Source organism: Vicia villosa, unplaced genomic scaffold (assembly GCF_029867415.1).
Source record: "Vicia villosa cultivar HV-30 ecotype Madison, WI unplaced genomic scaffold, Vvil1.0 ctg.000305F_1_1, whole genome shotgun sequence".
In the NCBI taxonomy this organism is placed as follows: Eukaryota; Viridiplantae; Streptophyta; class Magnoliopsida; order Fabales; family Fabaceae; genus Vicia; species Vicia villosa.
In genome coordinates, this window is record NW_026705133.1 from 951,695 (window position 1) to 975,546 (window position 23,852).

Consider the following 23,852-nt stretch of genomic DNA (forward strand, 5'->3'; position numbering starts at 1 on the left):
TAAAAAGAAGTTCAGCTGAGGCCTTACCTCGCATACAAGATTAGAAATCGATTAGTAGATAAGTAAAAAAAAAAAATAAAGTTAAAATAAGCAAATAAAAATTTCAGCAAAAAGAATTTTAATTGCAGAGCAATAAAATTTTAATTGACTAAAATAAAACTCATATTTTGGCAATCCCCGGCAACGGCGCCAAAAACTTGATCGGAAAAATAGCAAGTGTACTATTTTCACCGATGTAGTATTAATGGGTTTTACCCCAAGTATCGATCACGAGGATTGCGTAGGAAACACAAGTAATTTAAGTCAATTAAACAAAAGAGCAAATAGGTGTTTTGTTATAATTTAATAAGTAAATTTAAATAACAGAAATAATAAAAATAAGCTGAAATAAAAGTTTGACTTTTTAGATGTAATTTGAGGTAATGCCAGGGTAGGTGTTTAATCTTCCTTATAATGACTCTGTAAAAAGATCTCTTCAACAAGTTCATAGACTGCAACTATTTGTTCTTAAGGGTGTTTCCCTAAGTCCTTAGTGGAAAGCCTTTTGGTTTGCAATCCTATTGCCTAAGTCCTTAGAAACAAAGGTTTGCAAACCAAAGATGTAAATAATCAAGAATGTTCAAATAACCTTTCGATATCCCTAGTCCTAGGTGATAACTACTAGATCAAATTGTTTAAAAACCTTAACAACCGTAGTCCTACAAATTGTTAACCGTAGATCAATCCTTGTTTTTCCGACAAAGAAGGCATAAAAACATTAAACAATCAAATTGCATAAAACTAATACTTGATTGAAGAAATACGGAATTCAAAAGTCATTACAATTCAAATCAGGGACACCCCCCTGGCATTGGGGGGTTTAGCCTCTCATAATATTCAAGAAACCAAAATCACAAAGTTTAGACATTTACAAAGATTAGGAGAACTCGGATCTTCAATGGTGTCCACCGTTGAATCTCTTCGTCTTCCAACACCTTGAAGAAGCTATCTTTTCTCTGCTCTCGAATTCTATCGTACGATCCAAAAGTTCTTTCCCCTTGTCTCTCCAGCTTCTTTTAATCCCTCTAGGTTTTCAGATTTCAGCCACAATGCCCAAACTGCCCCCGGACTTTAAAAATTGGAAAAACCACAAATTTATAAATCCTGCCCGCACCGCTGACACGGCCGTGTCCCTTGACACGGGCAGACCGTGTCCGCTTCTGGTCTGGGAGATAAATTCTTCTTGAGGCCTGACACGGCCGTGTCAGGTGGCACGGTCAGACCGTGTCCGCCTCTGCCCATATGCTATTTCCTTGCTTTTTGCTTCTTTCTTCACATCTTTTGGCCACGCGATCTTCCATCACTCTGAAGCTAACCTGAAACCATTACCAAACGAGATCAAAAGCACCTAATTGACAATGAAAACGACATAAAAATACATTGCTCATAAAATAACTAGAATTAGATGAATTAAAGAAAAACACTTAAAAACAACCACAAAGTGTTACCAAGAATGGCGATCTTATGCCGAATGTATGACGAAATTAAGTAGAAATGGTGACCGATCACTACCCCCCGAACTCAATCTCTTTCAAAGAAGGCCTTTCCTGTTCTTTTATACCTTTCCTAATTGGATAAAATAAAAGTCGGTGGCGACTCTTGCTCACCGCAACATTTGCTTGCGAAATAAATTTTAAAGTCAGTTCTCCCACCGTATTACACACATCCCTAAGGGGAGTTGGTTGCATGTCCTTATCATATATGAGGGGAGCATCTCCGATATGGTTAATGTGTTGCTTGTCTTAACGCTTTTGTTTATTATCTTTTATTAAGTCTCCCTCATGATTTCACATCTTTTGAATCAAGTTTGAAATCAATTTGTTATCATTTTAGCTTGCATAAATCAATGGTTACGTTTGAATTTGATCAAGATGTATTTAGTCAATTGCATGAGCTTATGGAATAAAAACTATATCTGTTTGATTCAAGTTAGGTGCAAAGAATAATCTCAAAATACCTTTAAAAACATGAAAAATTAGATTTTCAAGTGTTTAAGTCAAATCAATCAAATACACACTCAATTTGGTTCGAATCAAATCCAATAGAGGTGAACAAAAGTTTTCAATATCACTTGAATCAAATTTTGCACATGATTTAAATCTTGCAAATTTCTCTCACCTTTGCCTAATTTGATCTGAATCAGAATTTGTAGATGATTCGAATCACTTAGTTTTTTTAGCATATTTCCAAGGGCCTAGAGCATTTGATTCGAATCATAGTTTGTACATGATTCGAATCACGGGGTCTCTAATTCGAATCAGACATTGTACCTAATTCGAATCAATCGAAAAATGGGTCTAAAATCAGAATTGTTTTTATTCCATTCATTTGCTCACTTGACTCATTGCATGCATTGCTCTAAATTATAATCTAACCAAATTTTACCACTCATTTTTGCTCTTAAACTCAAGCACATATAAAACCTTTTGTCAACACTTTTTCATATGGGGAGTTTCATATTCATTTATGATTTTTTGTGAAATCAACTCTCTCACTTTGAAAAGTTCAAAGTTCTTGCACTTGAGTCTTTTCTTTCTTAAACCTCAGTTTGTGTTTCAGATCTTGTTAAGGAGAGATCTGTGGTTGATTAGGGGAGACGATATCTTGAAACTGATTTGTTCTTAGAGACTGTGTAAAGATTGTTTAGGTTGTTGCAAGATTGAGAAGTTTTCACTAGTGCTCACAAATTCCGATGAAAATAAGGAGGTTCTTCTCTCTAGATTTCCTTAGAAGTGACTATGTGGAAGGATAAATATAAGGCGAAGTTCTTCTCAAATCTTCAGACACTTTGCCGCTTAAGGAATCGGTAAAATCAAAGGGTTAATTGCTACAACAAAGCCTTGGAGTAGAATCGGTGATATTGGAAGATTTGTGAAGCGTCGATCGAGTAAAGATTGTGCAAATGAGTTTGGCGTGGAGCCATATACAAGTCAAGATCTAGAATTTAAGTTCTATTTTCTTAAGCATAAATCCCAAAGACTCATTATCATAAATGAAGTCGAGCCTTTGACCTTCTAATTTGTCTTTATAATTCTCAGCCAATGTTGGATGTACTTTGTCTATTAACTCAAAACAGAATTTTCACCAGTCTCTTTTTGTTTTATTAGTTTCAACTACAAGCTTTGACAACCATTTTTTGTTGGAAATTGGCTTCTAAGACCGTCTTTATTCTATTTTCGGCCATATAGGCCGCAACTCGAGCTAATGTGCCAGACTCAGTCATCAATGTTGTCTGTCAACCACCTAGTAGCTGCAATGGCCCCTTCGCCAAGTCCATATCCCATGACCTCAAGTTTCCACATGAAACCATGAGTTGGATGTAACTTCATTGGGTAAAACACATCTTATTGTAAAGAGAATCATATTCCAGCATGCAAATAGGGTGAAATTGTTTCCAATTGTTTGTAAAAAAATTTCTTATATATATGGTTAACTTCATACAGAGAATAACTTTGATCCACTTTGACATTTTCTACAATTCCATTTGATCTCCAGATCGAAATCCTCTGATGTAAATTTAAAGGGACTTCCCATACACCATTGATCCATTCTCGACCAAGACATAAATTATAGTTTTCTTTGGTTGAAATGGCCACAAACAATGTTGGTCTTATAATTGTACTTATAATAATATCGACTTGAATAACTCCAGAAGCCTTACTCGTTTTGTCTTCTTAGTTAGATAAAACCATATTATGAGGCCTTAAATAAGTATCATACTTGCCACTTTTCTTCAATAAAGAATATAGCATCAAATTATTTTATTCTCCTCCATCCACCAGGACTTCGTTACACCTACATTATCAACCTTAGCCCATATAAAGAGGGGCTTAAGGTGTTATTTTATTCCATCGGGCTTATCAAATACGGCCCTTTTCTTCTGCTACATAACCATTATTGATTACATAATAACATAGAGGCTTATGATTTGCCATTTCTTCAACAAAACAAACATCTTCTTCTTCAATCGCCTCAGTAACCTGGTCAAATGCTATAGGTAAAATAGAGACCATATTGCATATTATGTCAAGTTCACCTTCTGACCCAGAATCAAAATTAACAGTTAACACGTTCTCATCGTCATTTTGCATGGCGTCCTTCCCCTTGAGTTTAACTACTTATGGCAAAGGAGGAAAAAGTCTTTTGTTACTCCAAAATATGAATATCTAATGTCTGTTGTAGAAATGCTGGTCGATTTAGCGGTAGGGTTTGAGTATTTGAGTCTTTTAGATGGTTACTCTAGATATAACGAGATCTTCATTGTAGAAGAAGATGTGCAAAAAATGGAATGTCGATGTCCTAGAGCTTTGGGAACCTATGGGTGGTAATCCTTTTGGCCTAAAGAATGTTGGTGCATAATACCAAAGGGTAATGAACACTATGTTTCATGTTTTCATTGAAACCTTTATGCAGATTTATATTTATGACATAAAATTAAAAGTTATTTGATGAATGCTCCTATCTTGTTACCTCCTATGAGAAATAAGCATATGAAATTGTATATTCCTGCATATGGATTGATAATAGGAAGTATGTTAACTCAAGAGGGTGATAATGGTGTCGAAAGATCCATTTATTACCTTAGTCGAGTTTTGAATGATACATAAACTAGGTATAACCCAATATAGAAAAGTTGTGCCTTTGTTTATATTTATCATGTAGCAAATTGAAATGTCATATAAAGCCTACAATTTTTTTGTCTATTCTCATTTTCATGTTATTAATCATATGTTGTCAAAACCTATTTTACATAGTCGAATTGGGAAATCGGCTTTAGCATTGCCTGAATACTCTTTAACATATGTGCCTTTAAGGGTTGTGAAATGTCAAGTTGTTGTTGATTTTATTGTTGACCACACAATAGTTGAAGCGACACAAGGTTATATCAGCCTAAAACCTTGGAAATTTTACTTCGATGATTCCAGATATAAACATGGAACTGGTATTGGAATTTTGATCATCTCCCCTTAAGAAATTCCAACGAAGTTCAAATTTAAAATTAAAGGTTTTTGCTCCAATAAAGAGGCTGAATATGAAGCTTTGATAACATGCCTTGGGATTATTTTAGACTTTGAAGCAAAAGGAGTCAAAATTAAAAGTGACTCATACTTGGTTGTGAAACAATTGACCAAAGAATATAAGTGTATCAAGAAAATTTAATGATTTACTTTGTCAAGGGCAATTTGTTATTAAGACTATTTGATGAAGTGGACATTAAACATGTGCCTCGAATAGATAACCAAGAAGCTAATTGTTTGTTTCATGGTTTTGTCATTGGCATAATTTTTCTAAAACATGGTTCTTAACTAATATTGAGAAAGATGTTGTAACATCTTGACCAACTTTCATGACAGGTTTTACTGTCGTGAGTTTTTACAGATTTTCCAGATGTTGTGACATGCTATACAAAACATAATGACAGTTTATATTGATTTTAATCCTTGAAGATTCGATTGAAAAATATGAGTTTTTGGAAGATTCAGGCACTCATACAGAAGCAACAAATCAAGGAGTTTTTAGGACAAATGCATATTTGAATGCATATTTGATTTGGTTTCAGAAAAATGATCATTGAGACTTTTTTAGGAAACTAAGATTTGATTTGATTTGTTCCTATTTTATATAAAAATCTCACAGCAGATTGCAAAAGGAGAAGATTGGATTTATTTCAGAAGTCTAAGCCTATACTACAAGAGTATATAAATAAGGACTTGCTAAACATAGTATGGCAAGCATTCAAAAATATAAACCATGAGTGCAAATGAGGTTTGGTGTTTTGGGAGTCTTTTAAGGTTTTTCGTGTTTTTGTTTGTGTGTCACTCATGTATCTTTTGATACATTGTGATGGACTAATTGTTCTCACTTTTGAAGCTTTTAAGCAAAAGAGTTGAGTATTGTTCTTGATTATAGATTTTAAGAAATATCAAGTATTGTTTATTTGAAAGTGTAATATTTCTATTTGGTTCCTCTAGTTACAAGGTTTGTGACTTTTTTTTTATCACTACAGTGATTGGAAGTGAGATGAGATTTCTCATATCTAGATGGTGATTTCTTGGTAGAAGTTTCACAGGGTAGTGATTAGGAAAAAAGTTGTAACTTGGACTATTTAGGCTTTTAACTAATACTATTATAGTGGATTTCCTTCCTGGCTTGGTAGCCCCCCAGATTAGGCGAGCTGCACTGAACTGGGTTAAGAATTTCTTGTGTTATTTATCATTATGCAGTTTATTTCAGTTTTGATACATTTGTGCTGTCAGTCATCAGATGTCATAACATCTGTCTTGACATTGTGTGGTGTTAGGACATCAGTTTTGACATCTGTATTTTAAGTGCCAAAATTTCACTAATGATATAACACAAATTGCTTATAGTTTTATAGTTTCTAAGAAAAGGTTTAAAGAATTGATTAAGGTAGAAGAGAAGTTCATTTCGACCAATCCTTTCCCCATTTGAGTTGTCAAAGTCAAAATTGGTGGGGCTAGAAGGGTTGGATGAGTTAAAAAACTCTAGAAATTTTTGCCATTGATAATCTCTTCACTAATGATTGGAGAAAATCAATTGTTGATTTTTTGAAGAATCTATAGGGATGAGATATCAAAAAATCAAATATAAGGCATTAAGTTATGTGATTATTGGGAACAAATTGTTTAAAAAGACTCCTGATGGAATATTACTCAGATGCCTTAGTGAGAATTAAGCTTATTTGGCAACTTTTGCAGTCCATTGTGGGTCATGTGATGCTCATCAAGTAGGCCACAAGATGAAATGGATGTTGTTTTGAAAAGGTTTGTAATGGCCAATTATGTTGAAAGACGGTATCAAATTTGCAAAGGGTTGTCAAGAGTTTCAGAAGCATGCAAGTATTCAATATGTTCCTGCAAGTGAGTTACACTATATTATTAAGCTTTGACCATTTAGAGGTTGAGCTTTGGATTTAATTGGTGAAATTCGACCTACATCATCCAAAGATCATAGATAGATTTTAGTTGGTATTAATTATTCTACCAAGTGGGTAGAGGTTGTTCCTTTGATCGATGTTGATTAGGAAGCAATAATCAACTTTATTCAAAATCACATTATCTATAGGTTTGGAATTCCGAAAACATTAACCACTGATCAAGGCACAATTTTTACTAGTCAAAAGATGGTTGAGTCTGCTTCAAACTCGGGAGTTAAAGTTTTAACTTCTATCCCTTATTATGCTCAAGCAAATGGCCAAGTTAAAGCAACTATTAAAATTATAATTGGCTTGATTAAAAAACATATGGGTCAAAAGCCAAGGAATTGGCATAAGACTTTAGACCAAATATTATGGGCTTGTCGCAATTTCCACAAAGATTCTACTCCATTTTGACTAACATTTGGTCATGATGCACTCTTTCCTGTCAAAATATATTTACAATCAACTAGAATTCAAATGAAAGTTGAAATTCCTTCTGACCATTATTGGAACATGATGTTATATGAATTAGTTGATTTAGATGAAGAAATGTTAGTTGCCTTGAATGTTCTCATAAGACAAAAGAACGAATAGTTAATGCTTATGACTAGAAGGTTAAAACGAAAGCCTTTACAATTGGTGATTATGTTTGGAAAGTTATTTTGTCTATGGATCAAAAAGATAAAGCTTCAGGTAAATGGTCACCAAATTGGGAAGGCCTATTTCAAATCAGCCAGGTGTTTTCAAATAATGCCTATGAAGTTAAAGAGTTGGACCCGAAAATGCATGGTTCTTACCTGTAATAGATAAGTAAATGAGTACCTAGGAAGCCTAAATTAGGGTTTTCTCCTTCTTTATTAGTGGTTCTCGAGCGTAAGTGTGGATATTTACAAATCCTAGAGAAGGGTTTGCATTTTGATTGTATTTTCTTTAGAATTCACACATCCAAGTCACAAAGATATATATAATTTGTGAGAAGTGTATTTTACCCTTTTGAGTATTCTTGCATTTTCTGCTTTGAATTATTATTATATTGCTCGAAATTCGAACATTGAACTTTCAAGCACTAATACACTTTCTTAAGCTTTTCAAACAAAAATGTCCTTTAGAATTTTTCGAGTTTAATCCAGCAAGTGAACCAAAACTTGTGATTTGTTTACTAAAAACACCCGTAAACAGATACATAAAGTGAAAAGTGAGTTTTAGAATTTTTTTATATGCAAGAATGAACACATATGGTGGCTTTCCATCGAACATATTGGCTCTTAATGAAAATAATCGAGAAAGGTGGAGGGTTGTGAAGAAATCGTTGTTAGCAGCTCAAGAAGTGCTTCAAATGGTGCAAAATGGTTATGAGGAGTTAAGAGTAGAACCCAAATATGCACAAAGAGCCACATTCAAATACTCAAAAAAGTAGAATTGTCAAACTTTATTCTACATTAAACCATACATCTTCTCCAACCGGTAAATCCAAACGAAAATTACATTCAATTAATAATATTATTCGAACATTTATAGTTCATACATCATTGCCCTCATCTTTTTGGCATCATGCTCTTGAAATATGGAAAAAGTGGACAACATATCTTTTGAATATTTTACCTAACAAAACCATCAATTTTGAGTCACCTGTTAAAAAGTTGTAAAAAAAATACCCCTCTTATTCCCAATTACACGTAATTGGGTGTTTATGTTATCTACTTTTTTCCATCCATTACAATACATAACCTCCAACCCCACTCTACGCCGTGCTCTTACCCGTCAAATCATAGAGAATATAAATGTTTAAATTTATCTTCAAATAAATTTATTATTTGTCACCATGATTTCGGGGAGCGAAGCGTCGCAAATGTCAATAGACTAAATGATAAAGATCCAAGAGACATTGACACCTCTTATCCACCAAAAACTTTAAAGCTTTAGAAGTATGAGTCATTTCTCTTAAAAATTCAACATTTCCTCCATTTCTAATACATGCGACTAGAGACGGACCCATGTTATATATGGAGTGGGTTGATGCCCCCATTTTATTGTGTAGTATTAATTTTATATATATATATATATATATATATATATATATATATATATATATATATATATATATATATATATATATATATATATATATATATATATATATATATATATATAACTAGTTAATTGTTAAAATACAGAAAGAAACTTTGATGCAAACATAAACGTATACCTTCGTTACAGAAAGAAACTTTAATGTTTCTTTTTAGCTTTATAAAAAAATTTAGTAGTAATTGAATGAAATTTAGGACGACTCTCCTACCGATTGAATTTCATGGGGTCATCTTTCACCAAATTTGCGATCCTAATAAAGGACGTTTGTTAATAAAACACATGTATGCCAGAATTCTTGATTGCAAACTGCATTTATGTGGTTAAGTGTTTCTGCAAAATTAGTACACATCTTACAATAATATTTTTGTATTTAATCATTACATACATATTTTTATAAATGATCAATTTTTTTTTTTTTTTTTTTTTTTTGGAATAAGTAAACTTTTATTAATTCCAAAAACAGATGATACACGCCGATCCAATGATCCAGGCCCAAGATATCAAGTACACTATCAGCAAAGCATTAAATTATACTATCTCTACTAGCATTGATATGAATTTTCAACTTTTTAGCTAGCATGATTCTACCTATGACACTCTCGGTTATCTTCCTAGTAACATCAAGGTTTGGACTGTTGTTCTTGAAGATTATCTCATTCCTTGCCTGCCAAATGTGATATACCGTTTCAGCAAGATTGATTCGTAGAATTTCTCGACGCCATCCTTTTTTAGCTAACTCCTCTATGAGCCATCTTTTCTCTGTATCCCAATCAGAACCATATCGTGTGTATCCATTCCAATCAAGCATTCGGTGCCATATGAAACCTGTAAAAGTGTAACGCCCGGAAAATAAGTATATACTTGATTTGGACGTTTGTGACGTTTATTGGAATTTTACCGTTTTTGGAGTTGTTTCAGTCGGTATTAGTTCGGGATGGAGGACTAATATTTAATTGAAGGTTTTCATATTTTTGGTACCGGAAATATTATTAAGGTAATATTCCGCGTTTTGGGGCGTTTGAACGATATTTGAGCGTAGGGGCATTTTGGTCATTTCCGCGAGGAAGATATTTTCTTTATAAGGAAAAAGATAGAAAGAAAAAGAAAGAAAAGAAGAGAAGAGAAAAAGAAGAGAAAGAAAGGAAGAGAGAAAGAAGAAGAGGAGAAGAGGAAAAAGTGTAGATTGGTGGATTCTCAACCGATTCGAGTTCCGATCGTTGCTATAGCAAGGTAAGGGGGTGAATCTAATTTATCTTGGATGTATGATTCTTATAGTCTTGTTCTTGTTCTTGCCCTTGTTCTTTTCTATGTTTGGACAAAAATGGTGGATTGTGAGTTTTGTGAGTTTAGAAGTTATAAACATGATTTTGTGGTGTGTATGTGTAGTATGATGATAGATACCTTCATTGATCATGCTTTCTTTTCCATTTCTATGGCTTGATTGAGTTTGGGTAAAATGTTAGGTTTTGAGATAGATTGATGAATTAACCATGAAAGTTTGATGTTAGGTTGTTTCTATGGTTTGTATGTGTTGTATTGGTGTTATAATGATGTTTTGGAGTGGTTTTGGTGGGTATAAGGGGCTTGAGACAGTTCTGTTCGTGCTGGGTTTTTTCTGGTTTTTCTCAGGTCCGCTAAGCGGCCTCAGGCCCGCTGAGCGGAGTTTTCGTTGGTCCGTTTCTGGAATTTCCGCTTAGCGGCCTAAAGCATTCCGCTGAGCGGCCAACAGCATTTTCTGTTTTTCCAAAACTTTGAAACTTCGTAACTCTTGAACCGTAACTCCGATTTTGTCGCCGTTCGAAGCGTTGGAAAGCTAACGCAATGAACTATATTATTATCTAATTAAATGATTCATAGGATGAAGTATTCCATTATTTTTATTAGGATCAAGTGATGAATTGTGTAGTATGTTCAATTATCCGAACTTTGAAACCTTGTAACTTTTGATTCGTAGCTCCGTTTCGTACGCCGTTCGAAGTGTTAGGAAGCTAGTTGGATGTTCTATATGATAGTATAGGCTTGGTTAGCTTGTTATTAATTGTTTATGAGGGATGTTGATGAAAACACATAATTGTTTATATGCGCGATATGATTGGTAAATAATCATAGTGCTTGGTTGTAATTGTTAATGATGTAGGATGTAGTAGTGGTTGGTTGATTTTCATAAATGGTTTTGTGAACTAGTACATGATAAATCATGATGATGTGTTGTGTGAATCTTATCGTATTGGTACGAGGTATGTGATTAGTTGTCGATAACATGAGATCATGTTCATATGTGTTATGTATTAATGAATGTTCGTTCTTGATGTGAGACGATGTTTGGTTGTTTGTTATTAACATGATGTGTGGCCTTATGGCAAGTAAATGTTGTTATGAGAATGATGTATTATCATTGTTGAATTGTTGTTATTACAACTTGTTGATGATGTATTGATGAAGTTGTGGGCCGATGGCCAATATTAATTTGATGTGTATAAGTGTGTTATACGTTCATCTATGCCGATGTGGCCAGTATGTTTGAACGGTGAATGTGTGCTTATTAATGCCTGTGTGGTAATTATGGTGTGATGTAATTGATAACGATGTTATTAATTGGTGATGTATCCTTTTGGATAGAATATAAACGGTGTAACGTGGGTATGTGACCGTGTTATATTGTTGATGATGTTGTTGTCGTGTAATAGAGTCATATATTTGCACAGCATAACATTTCATTACGTTAATGGCGGAATGCTATTAGCAGGTGGCCTGTATTGGCAATTATTACCAGTGGGGGCTTAATGCTCGGTAAAAAGGTGTATTTGCCCTAGTGGCAAGAGGTCATCAGTGGGGGCTAAATGCTCGATGACGTTTAGTCGTAGCTTGATGCTCGACAAAGGTGTATTTTCCTGAGGGAAAGAAGTCCCAGCATAATGCTCGGCAAAGGTGTATTTGTCATAATGACAAGGGAGTTTTACTCCGGATTTGGTACCACATGCATATGCATAGTTGAGTCTCATTCATCATTGTCTGTCTTTATAATTATGTTATCATTCATGTGTCACATTACTTATATATTGATTGTGGTTGAATGAGTGGATTACTTTGTTTTATGATTCTTGATGATACTTGTTGGCATTACTATAATTGTCATGCTTTCATTATGAATTATATTCTCACCCTTCTGCTGATTTGATGCTTGAGTGGCATCCTGCAGATTAGCCGCTTTGGAAGTCTTTTGGAAGAGGTAGTTCTCCAGTTGGTCTTGTCGGTCGCTCTGATACGTAACACCGGGGAGTCGGGAGTCTGTTGTTATTTATTTATATATGACTCTTTGAACATGTATATGTGATAATGTGTTGATGTGCATTGTAAACACTTTATTTTGGAAAACTCCTCTTTGAGAGTGAGAGCTATACGTATATATATATGTTCATATCTTCCGTGTGTTATGTATCATGTTATTGGCAGGTGTGTATGCTTTTGGCATCGGTGATGTCCGTTTGTTTTCAAGGTGTTTGTTTGGTTACTTAGTGTAACATCCTAATTGTGTTGTATGAAATTTTAATACTCTGATATTTTCTTGCCTGAATGCTTTGGGTAGAATTGGGGTGTTACATAAGTGGTATCAGAGCAGGTCGGTCTGTCCGGCCAGTGTTGTCTAATATTGTTTAATTCCTCAGTACGTGATAAGTGTGTGGAGCACTGTCAGTACTTGTTGTGCCTCTAGTCAGTTGTGTGCAGGAGTGGTTTGAAGCTAAGTGGGGGAGAAGATATGCTTCTCGGGTATGTTTCAGTTGCAAGATGTTAGTATGCTACTGAGGGCAGCAGTACTAGTGTTGTTGGAATTTGTTGTTTTCTGAAGTGAAGGCGACTTGGACTTAAGACTTTGGTTGTTAATCAAGTTGGAGTGTCTCGGAGTAGATTTTGATTAATTCTAAAGAATGGAATTTAGAAAGTTGTGATGCTATAACGCTACTGATGGACTGTGAAGTTGTGGTTTAAGTAGCCTTGTGTGAGGTGTCATTGTTGGATCAATGATTAAGGAAAGTATTGTGGTAGACTTTGTTGTTAGGAGTGTTTTGGTACGTAGCTACAAGACGCCGGGTTGGCTGGATCAGATGATCTTGAGAGATTTATGAATTATGGAATCATAGTGCTTCTGTGCTATGAGCAAAAGTTGGAAAAGAATATTATTAATGTTAGTACTGATAGTTTATACTCTATTATGATTGTCGGCTACCTATTGACAAATTGAGGACTTGATCACCCTTAATCTCTTGTTGATAGTAGACGGAATCGTATTGGACGTGATAGGCTTATCTGGCTAGTTTGATAATATTGTAAGTGAATGAGTCGGTGCAAGGTGGTACGACGTTGTTTATGTTGTCGACGACTTTGGATGTCCTTGAGAAAGAGTAATTGTGGGAATTGCGGATAGTTGCGCATTTGTATAAGTATTTCTTGAAGGTTTCATTGATTCATCGTTGAAAAGAGGAATTCTGTCTTGGAGTTCTGTTTTGACGGATTTAGTTCCTAGAACTATTGTTGTGTCGAGGGTTCCGTATCGGATGCCAACTTCTGAGTTGGAAGGGTTGAGGAGTCAACTTAAGGATTTTCTTGAGAAGAGGTTTGTTCGTTCGAGTGTGTCGCCGTAGGGTGCACGTGTTTTGTTGGTTAAGAAGGAAGATTCTATGAGGCTTTGTGTCGATTTTAGACAATTGAGAAAAGTGACAATTAAGGAAAAGTATCCACTTTCGAGGATTGATATTTTGACGGATCAAGTTGGTTGGATCTTGTTTGTTTTGCAAGTTTGACTTGAGGTATGGATTAACCGATGGAAGTACTTGCAAGTTGTATATTGGTCAGACTGAGAGGACGATTTGGTCACTTAAGGATCTATGAGGGCTTGTGTTGTGAAACGAGGATGTATTAAGATTAGCTTTTTGCCTTTGATTGGATAATACAAAGACTTTTGTCTGGTGTGCAAGCTGACACAGCAGATTAAGAGGTTGAGTCTGTTAAGAGAGAACAACGAGTTTCTGGTGAATGCTAGAAAGAGTTGGAGGATGGTTATGAAATTGGCAAATCTGTTTGTTGTGGGAAATCAGAGTGCGCATCGGAAGCGTGAAATGACGCGGTTCGTAAGTATATGAATTGTTAGAGTTCAAATTGTGGACAGTGGATGTGGTAGGAATGATAAGACCACCAGATGTTTTGGTTACATGTTTGACTGCTATGTCTTGGCATGGTTGTTTGGATGTTGTGCGACCGGGTTGTTGTCTGTGTCTTGATTATTTCTTGTGTTTTGGTGTTAGTCGATGAGTGCATTGTATGGGCATTGCATCTCGTTGTCGTTGTTGTGTTTTGGTTGTTTTGCTTTTAGCTAGAGTGGTTTGTTGTTTGGCGCTGATTGTGTCGTTGCTTTCGTGGCTTGATAGTTGGTTAGTCGGAGGCGATAGCATATCCAAGTTTGTTTGCGTTTGGGATATTTCCGAGGACGGAAATCTTCTAAGTGGGGGAGAGTTGTAACGCCCGGAAAATAAGTATATACTTGATTTGGACGTTTGTGACGTTTATTGGAATTTTACCGTTTTTGGAGTTGTTTCAGTCGGTATTAGTTCGGGATGGAGGACTAATATTTAATTGAAGGTTTTCATATTTTTGGTACCGGAAATATTATTAAGGTAATATTCCGCGTTTTGGGGCGTTTGAACGATATTTGAGCGTAGGGGCATTTTGGTCATTTCCGCGAGGAAGATATTTTCTTTATAAGGAAAAAGATAGAAAGAAAAAGAAAGAAAAGAAGAGAAGAGAAAAAGAAGAGAAAGAAAGGAAGAGAGAAAGAAGAAGAGGAGAAGAGGAAAAAGTGTAGATTGGTGGATTCTCAACCGATTCGAGTTCCGATCGTTGCTATAGCAAGGTAAGGGGGTGAATCTAATTTATCTTGGATGTATGATTCTTATAGTCTTGTTCTTGTTCTTGCCCTTGTTCTTTTCTATGTTTGGACAAAAATGGTGGATTGTGAGTTTTGTGAGTTTAGAAGTTATAAACATGATTTTGTGGTGTGTATGTGTAGTATGATGATAGATACCTTCATTGATCATGCTTTCTTTTCCATTTCTATGGCTTGATTGAGTTTGGGTAAAATGTTAGGTTTTGAGATAGATTGATGAATTAACCATGAAAGTTTGATGTTAGGTTGTTTCTATGGTTTGTATGTGTTGTATTGGTGTTATAATGATGTTTTGGAGTGGTTTTGGTGGGTATAAGGGGCTTGAGACAGTTCTGTTCGTGCTGGGTTTTTTCTGGTTTTTCTCAGGTCCGCTAAGCGGCCTCAGGCCCGCTGAGCGGAGTTTTCGTTGGTCCGTTTCTGGAATTTCCGCTTAGCGGCCTAAAGCATTCCGCTGAGCGGCCAACAGCATTTTCTGTTTTTCCAAAACTTTGAAACTTCGTAACTCTTGAACCGTAACTCCGATTTTGTCGCCGTTCGAAGCGTTGGAAAGCTAACGCAATGAACTATATTATTATCTAATTAAATGATTCATAGGATGAAGTATTCCATTATTTTTATTAGGATCAAGTGATGAATTGTGTAGTATGTTCAATTATCCGAACTTTGAAACCTTGTAACTTTTGATTCGTAGCTCCGTTTCGTACGCCGTTCGAAGTGTTAGGAAGCTAGTTGGATGTTCTATATGATAGTATAGGCTTGGTTAGCTTGTTATTAATTGTTTATGAGGGATGTTGATGAAAACACATAATTGTTTATATGCGCGATATGATTGGTAAATAATCATAGTGCTTGGTTGTAATTGTTAATGATGTAGGATGTAGTAGTGGTTGGTTGATTTTCATAAATGGTTTTGTGAACTAGTACATGATAAATCATGATGATGTGTTGTGTGAATCTTATCGTATTGGTACGAGGTATGTGATTAGTTGTCGATAACATGAGATCATGTTCATATGTGTTATGTATTAATGAATGTTCGTTCTTGATGTGAGACGATGTTTGGTTGTTTGTTATTAACATGATGTGTGGCCTTATGGCAAGTAAATGTTGTTATGAGAATGATGTATTATCATTGTTGAATTGTTGTTATTACAACTTGTTGATGATGTATTGATGAAGTTGTGGGCCGATGGCCAATATTAATTTGATGTGTATAAGTGTGTTATACGTTCATCTATGCCGATGTGGCCAGTATGTTTGAACGGTGAATGTGTGCTTATTAATGCCTGTGTGGTAATTATGGTGTGATGTAATTGATAACGATGTTATTAATTGGTGATGTATCCTTTTGGATAGAATATAAACGGTGTAACGTGGGTATGTGACCGTGTTATATTGTTGATGATGTTGTTGTCGTGTAATAGAGTCATATATTTGCACAGCATAACATTTCATTACGTTAATGGCGGAATGCTATTAGCAGGTGGCCTGTATTGGCAATTATTACCAGTGGGGGCTTAATGCTCGGTAAAAAGGTGTATTTGCCCTAGTGGCAAGAGGTCATCAGTGGGGGCTAAATGCTCGATGACGTTTAGTCGTAGCTTGATGCTCGACAAAGGTGTATTTTCCTGAGGGAAAGAAGTCCCAGCATAATGCTCGGCAAAGGTGTATTTGTCATAATGACAAGGGAGTTTTACTCCGGATTTGGTACCACATGCATATGCATAGTTGAGTCTCATTCATCATTGTCTGTCTTTATAATTATGTTATCATTCATGTGTCACATTACTTATATATTGATTGTGGTTGAATGAGTGGATTACTTTGTTTTATGATTCTTGATGATACTTGTTGGCATTACTATAATTGTCATGCTTTCATTATGAATTATATTCTCACCCTTCTGCTGATTTGATGCTTGAGTGGCATCCTGCAGATTAGCCGCTTTGGAAGTCTTTTGGAAGAGGTAGTTCTCCAGTTGGTCTTGTCGGTCGCTCTGATACGTAACACCGGGGAGTCGGGAGTCTGTTGTTATTTATTTATATATGACTCTTTGAACATGTATATGTGATAATGTGTTGATGTGCATTGTAAACACTTTATTTTGGAAAACTCCTCTTTGAGAGTGAGAGCTATACGTATATATATATATGTTCATATCTTCCGTGTGTTATGTATCATGTTATTGGCAGGTGTGTATGCTTTTGGCATCGGTGATGTCCGTTTGTTTTCAAGGTGTTTGTTTGGTTACTTAGTGTAACATCCTAATTGTGTTGTATGAAATTTTAATACTCTGATATTTTCTTGCCTGAATGCTTTGGGTAGAATTGGGGTGTTACAAAAAGCACAGTCAAAGAATAGATGATTTAATGTTTCATACTGCAAGCAGAAACAGCAATATTTTTCATGAATGATCCCAAATTTCTCCAATCTATCCTTTGTACCCAGCCTGCCCCATAAAGCCAACCACAAAATGAATTTAGCCCTTGGTCTTGCCCGGTTTTGGTAGAACAAATGCTTCCAAGGAACCATAATACTTTCTCCACAAAGACTGTTGTAAATAGCAGCAGTATTGAATACTTTCGAGGCTTCAGCTTTCTCCCATGCCACATTATTCTGGGTGTATGTGCGACACTTCAAAATAGAATTCAACATCCAAGAGCTAGTATGTTGAACTTGCCATGAGAGAATTGAGTTACCCTTCAGAAAGTATATATCCAACCATCTTATCCAGAGCTTATCATTTTTATTGTGTATATTCCACAACAATTTCATAATGGTTGCCTTTTTCCAAAATATAAGTTTTTTAAAATTCAGGCCCCCTGCATTCCTTGGTTCACAGGTATTTTCCCAAGACACCAATGCTTTCCTCCCATCCGTTTTGGCAGACCAAAGAAAATTCCGACATAAAGCCTCAATTTTCTGAATTACTTTCTTAGGTAGGGGAAATACACTCATCCAGTAATTGGTAATCGAAATCAGGACACTTTGAACAAGTTGTTGTCTACCAGCATAACTCAAAAACTTCACAGACCAGTGCTGAATCCTTGCAATCATCTTGTCGATAAGTGGTTGGCATTGTATAACTGATAGTTTCCTACTAGTGAGAGGTACACCCAGGTACCGTATAGGCAGTTTGCCCTCAATACAGCCAGTGGATTCTTTAATAGCTTGCTGTTCCTCATATCCAGTCCCTCCAAAAAACACCTTACATTTATCTGGATTAGCCTTTAAACTAGTTTCCTCAGAGAAGCTATGAAACACTGCCATCATGGTTTGCACTGAAAGAACATCTCCCCTGGCAAACAACATAAGATCATCAGCAAAACATATGTTGGTGATATTCAATTTTGCACATCTGGGATGATATTTAAAGTCCATCATTAAAAATGATCAATTTTATATTAAAAATAAAAAAAATGACAAATATATAATAAATAGAAGTTATTTCATTCATTTACTCTCATACATTGCCATTACAATAAATATGAATGAATAGTTTTTTTATTATATTGATAATTGTAGCGACATTATATTGCCAAGACCCAAATTCAAATTTATAAAATCTTATTTATTTACTTTTAAGGTGTTAAATCATATCTATTCACTACTAGAAATACACGATTTACCTGCGGAATTTCCTGCGGAACTATTTCCGCAGGTATACCTGCGGATTTTTCTGGGAAAAAATTAAATAAATTAAATTTTCCTGCGGAAAATAAATCTGCAGGTCAGAAATACCTGCGGATCTTGCTGCCGAAATCCTTTTTAGAATAAAAGACCAAATTACATTAAGAAATCCGCAGGTAATTCCGCAGGAATATTTGCTGCGGATTTTGCTGCGCAAATTCTATTTTGACTAAAAACCAACTACATTACCTAATTCGCAGGTAATTCCGCAGAAAACTTTCCTGCGGAATTACCTGCGGATTTTCTTTTGAATTATATTTTATTATTTTGTGAATAAAAAATATTGTAAAATATATTTCTTTTAAAATAAAATGTTTTTTTTCCAAAAATAATAGTAATAATTTTTTTTTAAACATAATAGTAAATTCTTAATTTTTTTAAAAATTTAATAAAGTTATTTTTTTAATGTAATTCTTCAATTCATTAGAAAATATTTCACTGAAACAAATATTAAAAATATTTAAAAAAATTGAAAACAAAAATCTGATAAAATTTCTAGAGTAGGAATTGAACCTACTATCTATCATATATTAGACCAAATAATCAATCACTAAAAGAATAATTTACTGAAACAAATATTATATATAATTTTTTAATTTCTCTTTTAATATATTTTTCTTTTAATATATTTTAAAATTATTTCTAAATTTTAAATTTAATATCTTTTATCAAATATACATTTTGTGTTATATAAAATTATATTTTGTTCAATGGTTAATTATTATAAAGTTTTAATTTTAGAAATCCTATTATAATAATAATGTGTAATATGAAATTATATTTAAACTCTTGTTAAAATATCAATTTTTATATAGGATTTTAAATTTATAAATCATTTTTACTATTTTTTGTTGGAATTAAATAATGTTAAATATTTTTTGTTAATATTTTTTGTTAAAATAAGTTTTGAGAGATGTAGGAGTATTATTGATGTTACAAATTACAAATTAAAATATATTAACATAGAGAATAGATAAAGGAAAACCTAATCGTGTGTTCCAATCTTGACCTCTGTTTCTCTCTCTCGCCGTCGTGAATCGCTCCGGGGTTTCCAGCTACCAGAATGCTTCTGCATCTTCGTGAGTCCTCCGTCTCCGTCTATTCTCCATTGCGAGTCCTCTCCTTCGAATGCTCCTGCATCTTCGTGAATCATCTCCGTCAAGCGCTTCGGCAACATCGTGAATCATCGTTATCGACTGTGTCACATCCATTCGTTCATCTCAATTCTAGGGTTGTTTCAGCGCGTTCTGTTACGCGGATTATAGTGTAAATACTCATTCTTCTCCCCTACTTCACTCCATTTTAACCCTGGGTTCTTTGTTTCAGAGTTGATAAATAGTAGATTCGATGTTGATGGTGATGAGGTTATCTAGACAAAACAGAGGACAGAAGGAAAAGATGATTGAAGACTTGATCCTTACATAATCCAGTTATGAGATGACAAGAGGTAAATAAAACCTAATATTTTCAAAAGTTTATTATAATCTGTGTGGAAACTCATTTCCAAAGTTTATTATATTCGGTATATAAATTCGTGAAACATAACTTTTATTGTTGTTTATCCTATCTCTATATATGAAACTTTTAGATTGTCACTTCCAATTTTCAAGAGACTGGATACAGTGATATTTGCTATTAATTTGGTTCATGAAATGTGTTGATATGGTTATCTTATGTTTGTTAATTGCCTTCCAGTTTCAGCAATGCAGGTTATTTATCAGGGATTAGTTGTTGATAGGTAACATATCATTAGGTTATTTGTTGATTAGTTTTTAATTAATTCGGCTATTTAATTAACCTAAAGCGACATGCTACTGTATTTGCAGATCGATCACTTTCGTTAGTCAGGAGACTACGCTCTTCAGTTGTGATGTATGCTTGATTTTTGAAGACTGTAACATCAGTTTTGATAGGAACCAAGTTTGATGATTTCATTCAGCTCCATATTGATGCAAATCTGGCCCTAGCACAAGGGGTTTGTTTGAATTTCTTATAATTTATTTAATTTCGGTTCTTATTTCTCAAGGCATTCTCACTAACTAAAATGGTATTCGACTAATTCAAATGTTTTTGTATGGTTTGAAGTTCAATAATTAGTTTTGGAATACTTATATCTGCAAAAAATGTGCACACATTCGCAACAGTTCATTTTAATCATCAGTATGAAAGGTTTAAATTCTGAAAGATCACTTTGTGAGTGAAACCATACAAATTTTGAAAGGGCTAAGAGAGCGCTATGAGATTCACCACAAGCTCCGTTATACCGATGATGCTTGTGTAGCTGCTGCAGAGCTCTCACATCAATATATCAGTTATGGAAGTTATTTCTAATCATAGGTGCTCAAATACTTGCCCAGCAACAAGCGATTTATTTTCATTTGTATTGTCACTATCATTTCTTTCCCTATTACTTTTCCTACTAGTTAAACAATGTCTTTGATTCTGCAGGAATCTAGAAAACAACAAACTACAAGGTCTACTTCATGATAGTGAAATGGATAACACATCATCCAAGAGTAGCTCATCTTTGCAAAAGCAGTTAATGGTGGGTTTACTACATCCCAAGGCATACAAGCCATCAGGATATGTAAAAGTGAAGGAGGATATAACATTCTATTATAGCTGCTGTTAAGAATTTGTAAATTCACTATTTCTGACAGTAGTTTCAGTGCCTCTTCACACACCGACACAGAGGTTTGCTAAATTGGATATTTAATTTTTTTATTAATTTAATTAATGGTATTGGATGTTAATTAATAGATTAATGAGATTAGTTTAATTACGGTGCATAGGTTAATTACTGAACAATATAGCGGAAATATTGAGTTACAACAACCGAGTCCCGTATCAGTTCTTGACTCGCAGTTTTACAAAGACGACTCGTCGTGTTCACCATCTCCAATAATGAAAAGATGCATTGAATATAAAGGTCAGTATTTTTGTTTTGTTCTTACATGCATAAGTCGTAATCATTGCTTCCTCGACGTTAAGGTCATTGCTTTATTTACTAGTGAGAGAGTTAATATTAGGTGAGAGAGTTGATAGTTAAGTTTTAGGACCAGATTTGCTCATCTTGTTATAAAATTTTCATACAAGAATTATCTCGTTCTCGTTTCTAGATTAATAACACTTCACCCTCTCTACTTTTCTAATATAACATATGTTTTTATTTTTTCTCATTTTGTCTCGTAAGTTAATTTTTTATTTTCTTCTATTTCTTATGGTGGAAAGCAGATTCGGTGGAGAGATTTCACATTTCAGCATTTATCTTATTCGTTTTGGCTCAGAATATTCTTGAGGCAGAGGGTCCCTGGTTTGAAAGCTTTCTTTATGACAGCAAATTGTGCCTCCTGTGCTGAATTCTTTCTCTGACCAAGATAGCAGAGTTTGTTATTATGCTTGTGAAGCACTATATAACATAGTTAAGGTAAGAATTCGACTGTTTGGATATATTCAGATTCGATCCAATCATCTACTTATGTGTAATGACATATTTTAATTTTTGACAGGTTGTGAGAGGGGAGTTTATTGTATTCTTCAACCAGATCTTTGATGCATTATGCAAGCTTTCTGCAGACTCTGATGCAAATGTACAAAGTGCTGCTCATCTCTTAGATCGGTTTGTGAAGGTATATGTTTTTTTTGGAATCCTTAAAGCCTTTGTGTGGCTGCTGTACATGTGTGCAGATATCACGTCTATGCTTATTAGGGATTGATTTTATAATAATTTCAGTTGTTGTTTTGTTTAAATCAACTAATGATTACACATTTCTCTGTTGAATAGGTAAAATCCCTGTTATGTTAAACTGCAGGTGCTTCCCCCCTTTTTTTTTTGAATTGCAATGTGTTTGGATTGAATACATATTCCCTTGATATGAACTTGATTGTATATGCTGCTGACTTGTGAATGAAACATATGGCTGCCTTGGTTTGATTTCATGGTTTATAATGTCATGGTGCTCTTGAGACTATTAGTTTATTTGAAATTTGACACTAAATAAAGTTCTTTACTTTTCACCTGCCAGCACCAAAAGGACTGTTTCCTCCTGATCCGGAACATTATCGAGGACCGAAGCCAAAAGTTGCTATCATTGGAGCTGGGCTTGCATGGCATCTGTAATATTGCTGGCTTTGGAGGACAGGTTTTGACTCTTTTGCTCTTTGTATATGGCATCTGTAAAAAATAAAGTGATTTAATATAATCACATATTTCATGTTGTGTGATACTAGAAACACCATCAATGTAAAATGTCGGTGCTATACAGGTCAACCATCCACACACATCATTAGTTACCGGCATAAGACCAGATTTTAGTTTCCATTCTATTTCTAGTTTCTGTCAAACCAGTGTTATCAAATTGCGGTGCCATGCAGCAAAAACACAATCAATGGCAGAATTTGATTCTGGACAAGGGGTCTGAAATAGTCAATGTATTACTAGTGTTATCTGAACTTTTAGATTTATGATTAGGTTGGTTCCAATGTAAATATATATAATAGTTATTTTAATATATAATTTATAATGGATCAAAAGTTTATTAAAATTTAATTCTAGTTAGAAAGTACTTGTGACTTTTCCTGCGGATTTAGCTGCGGATCTTTCCTGCGGATTTAGCTGCGGAATTTTCCTGCGGATTTAGCTGCGGAATTACCTGTGGAATTTCCTGCCGAAAATATTACCCACGAAGGTTTTAGCTGGGGACAAGAAACCGCAGGAAAATCCGCAGGTAACGTGTTTCCTGCGGAAATTTAACTGAAATCCGCAGGTAATTCCGCAGGAAATTTGTGTATTTCTAGTAGTGATTAGTCTAATAGATAAAAAAGAATGAATAATAATAAATTGAAAATATTATAAATTGTGTTTAGAATATGTAATTAAAAAAGTTAAAGGTAGTAGTGCACTTTTTATAGCGTAATTCAATAAAAAATTATCATTTAATACTGATATAAAATTTATTTAAAAATAATAATATAATTTGACACTTAACATAATTATGATTGATTGACAGCATAAAATTATTTTAAAAATTAATTAAACTTTGTTGAAAACTAAAACAAAATCTTCCTAGAATAAATTTTGTCTGCAAACGTGACAAATTATTATGCTGATATAAATAAAAGAAGTAGCTACTTTATGACACTTCTTTACCAAATTTC

General features: G+C 34.4%; 1 protein-coding gene and 1 long non-coding RNA gene across 3 annotated transcripts; one reads left to right on the top strand and one right to left on the bottom strand.

Annotated features, from left to right (window-relative positions):
• Positions 1 to 9,590: 9,590 nt before the first annotated feature.
• Positions 9,591 to 18,386, bottom strand: LOC131626562 (uncharacterized). Its single transcript, XM_058897385.1, has 3 exons — positions 17,543 to 18,386; positions 17,386 to 17,454; positions 9,591 to 9,892 (listed from the first exon to the last, which is right to left on the bottom strand). The coding sequence occupies exons 1-3, from the start codon at positions 18,384 to 18,386 to the stop codon at positions 9,591 to 9,593; spliced, it is 1,215 nt and encodes a 404-aa protein (XP_058753368.1).
• A 1,299-nt stretch (positions 18,387 to 19,685) lies between these two features.
• Positions 19,686 to 21,751, top strand: LOC131626544 (uncharacterized). Of its 2 annotated transcripts, XR_009291201.1 has the most exons (4): positions 19,686 to 19,926; positions 20,022 to 21,032; positions 21,144 to 21,389; positions 21,488 to 21,751. It is a non-coding gene; the product is annotated as an uncharacterized LOC131626544 (long non-coding RNA). The 2 variants fall into 2 exon arrangements; XR_009291200.1 differs by having other exon boundaries at positions 20,022 to 21,389.
• The last annotated feature ends 2,101 nt before the right edge of the window (positions 21,752 to 23,852 follow it).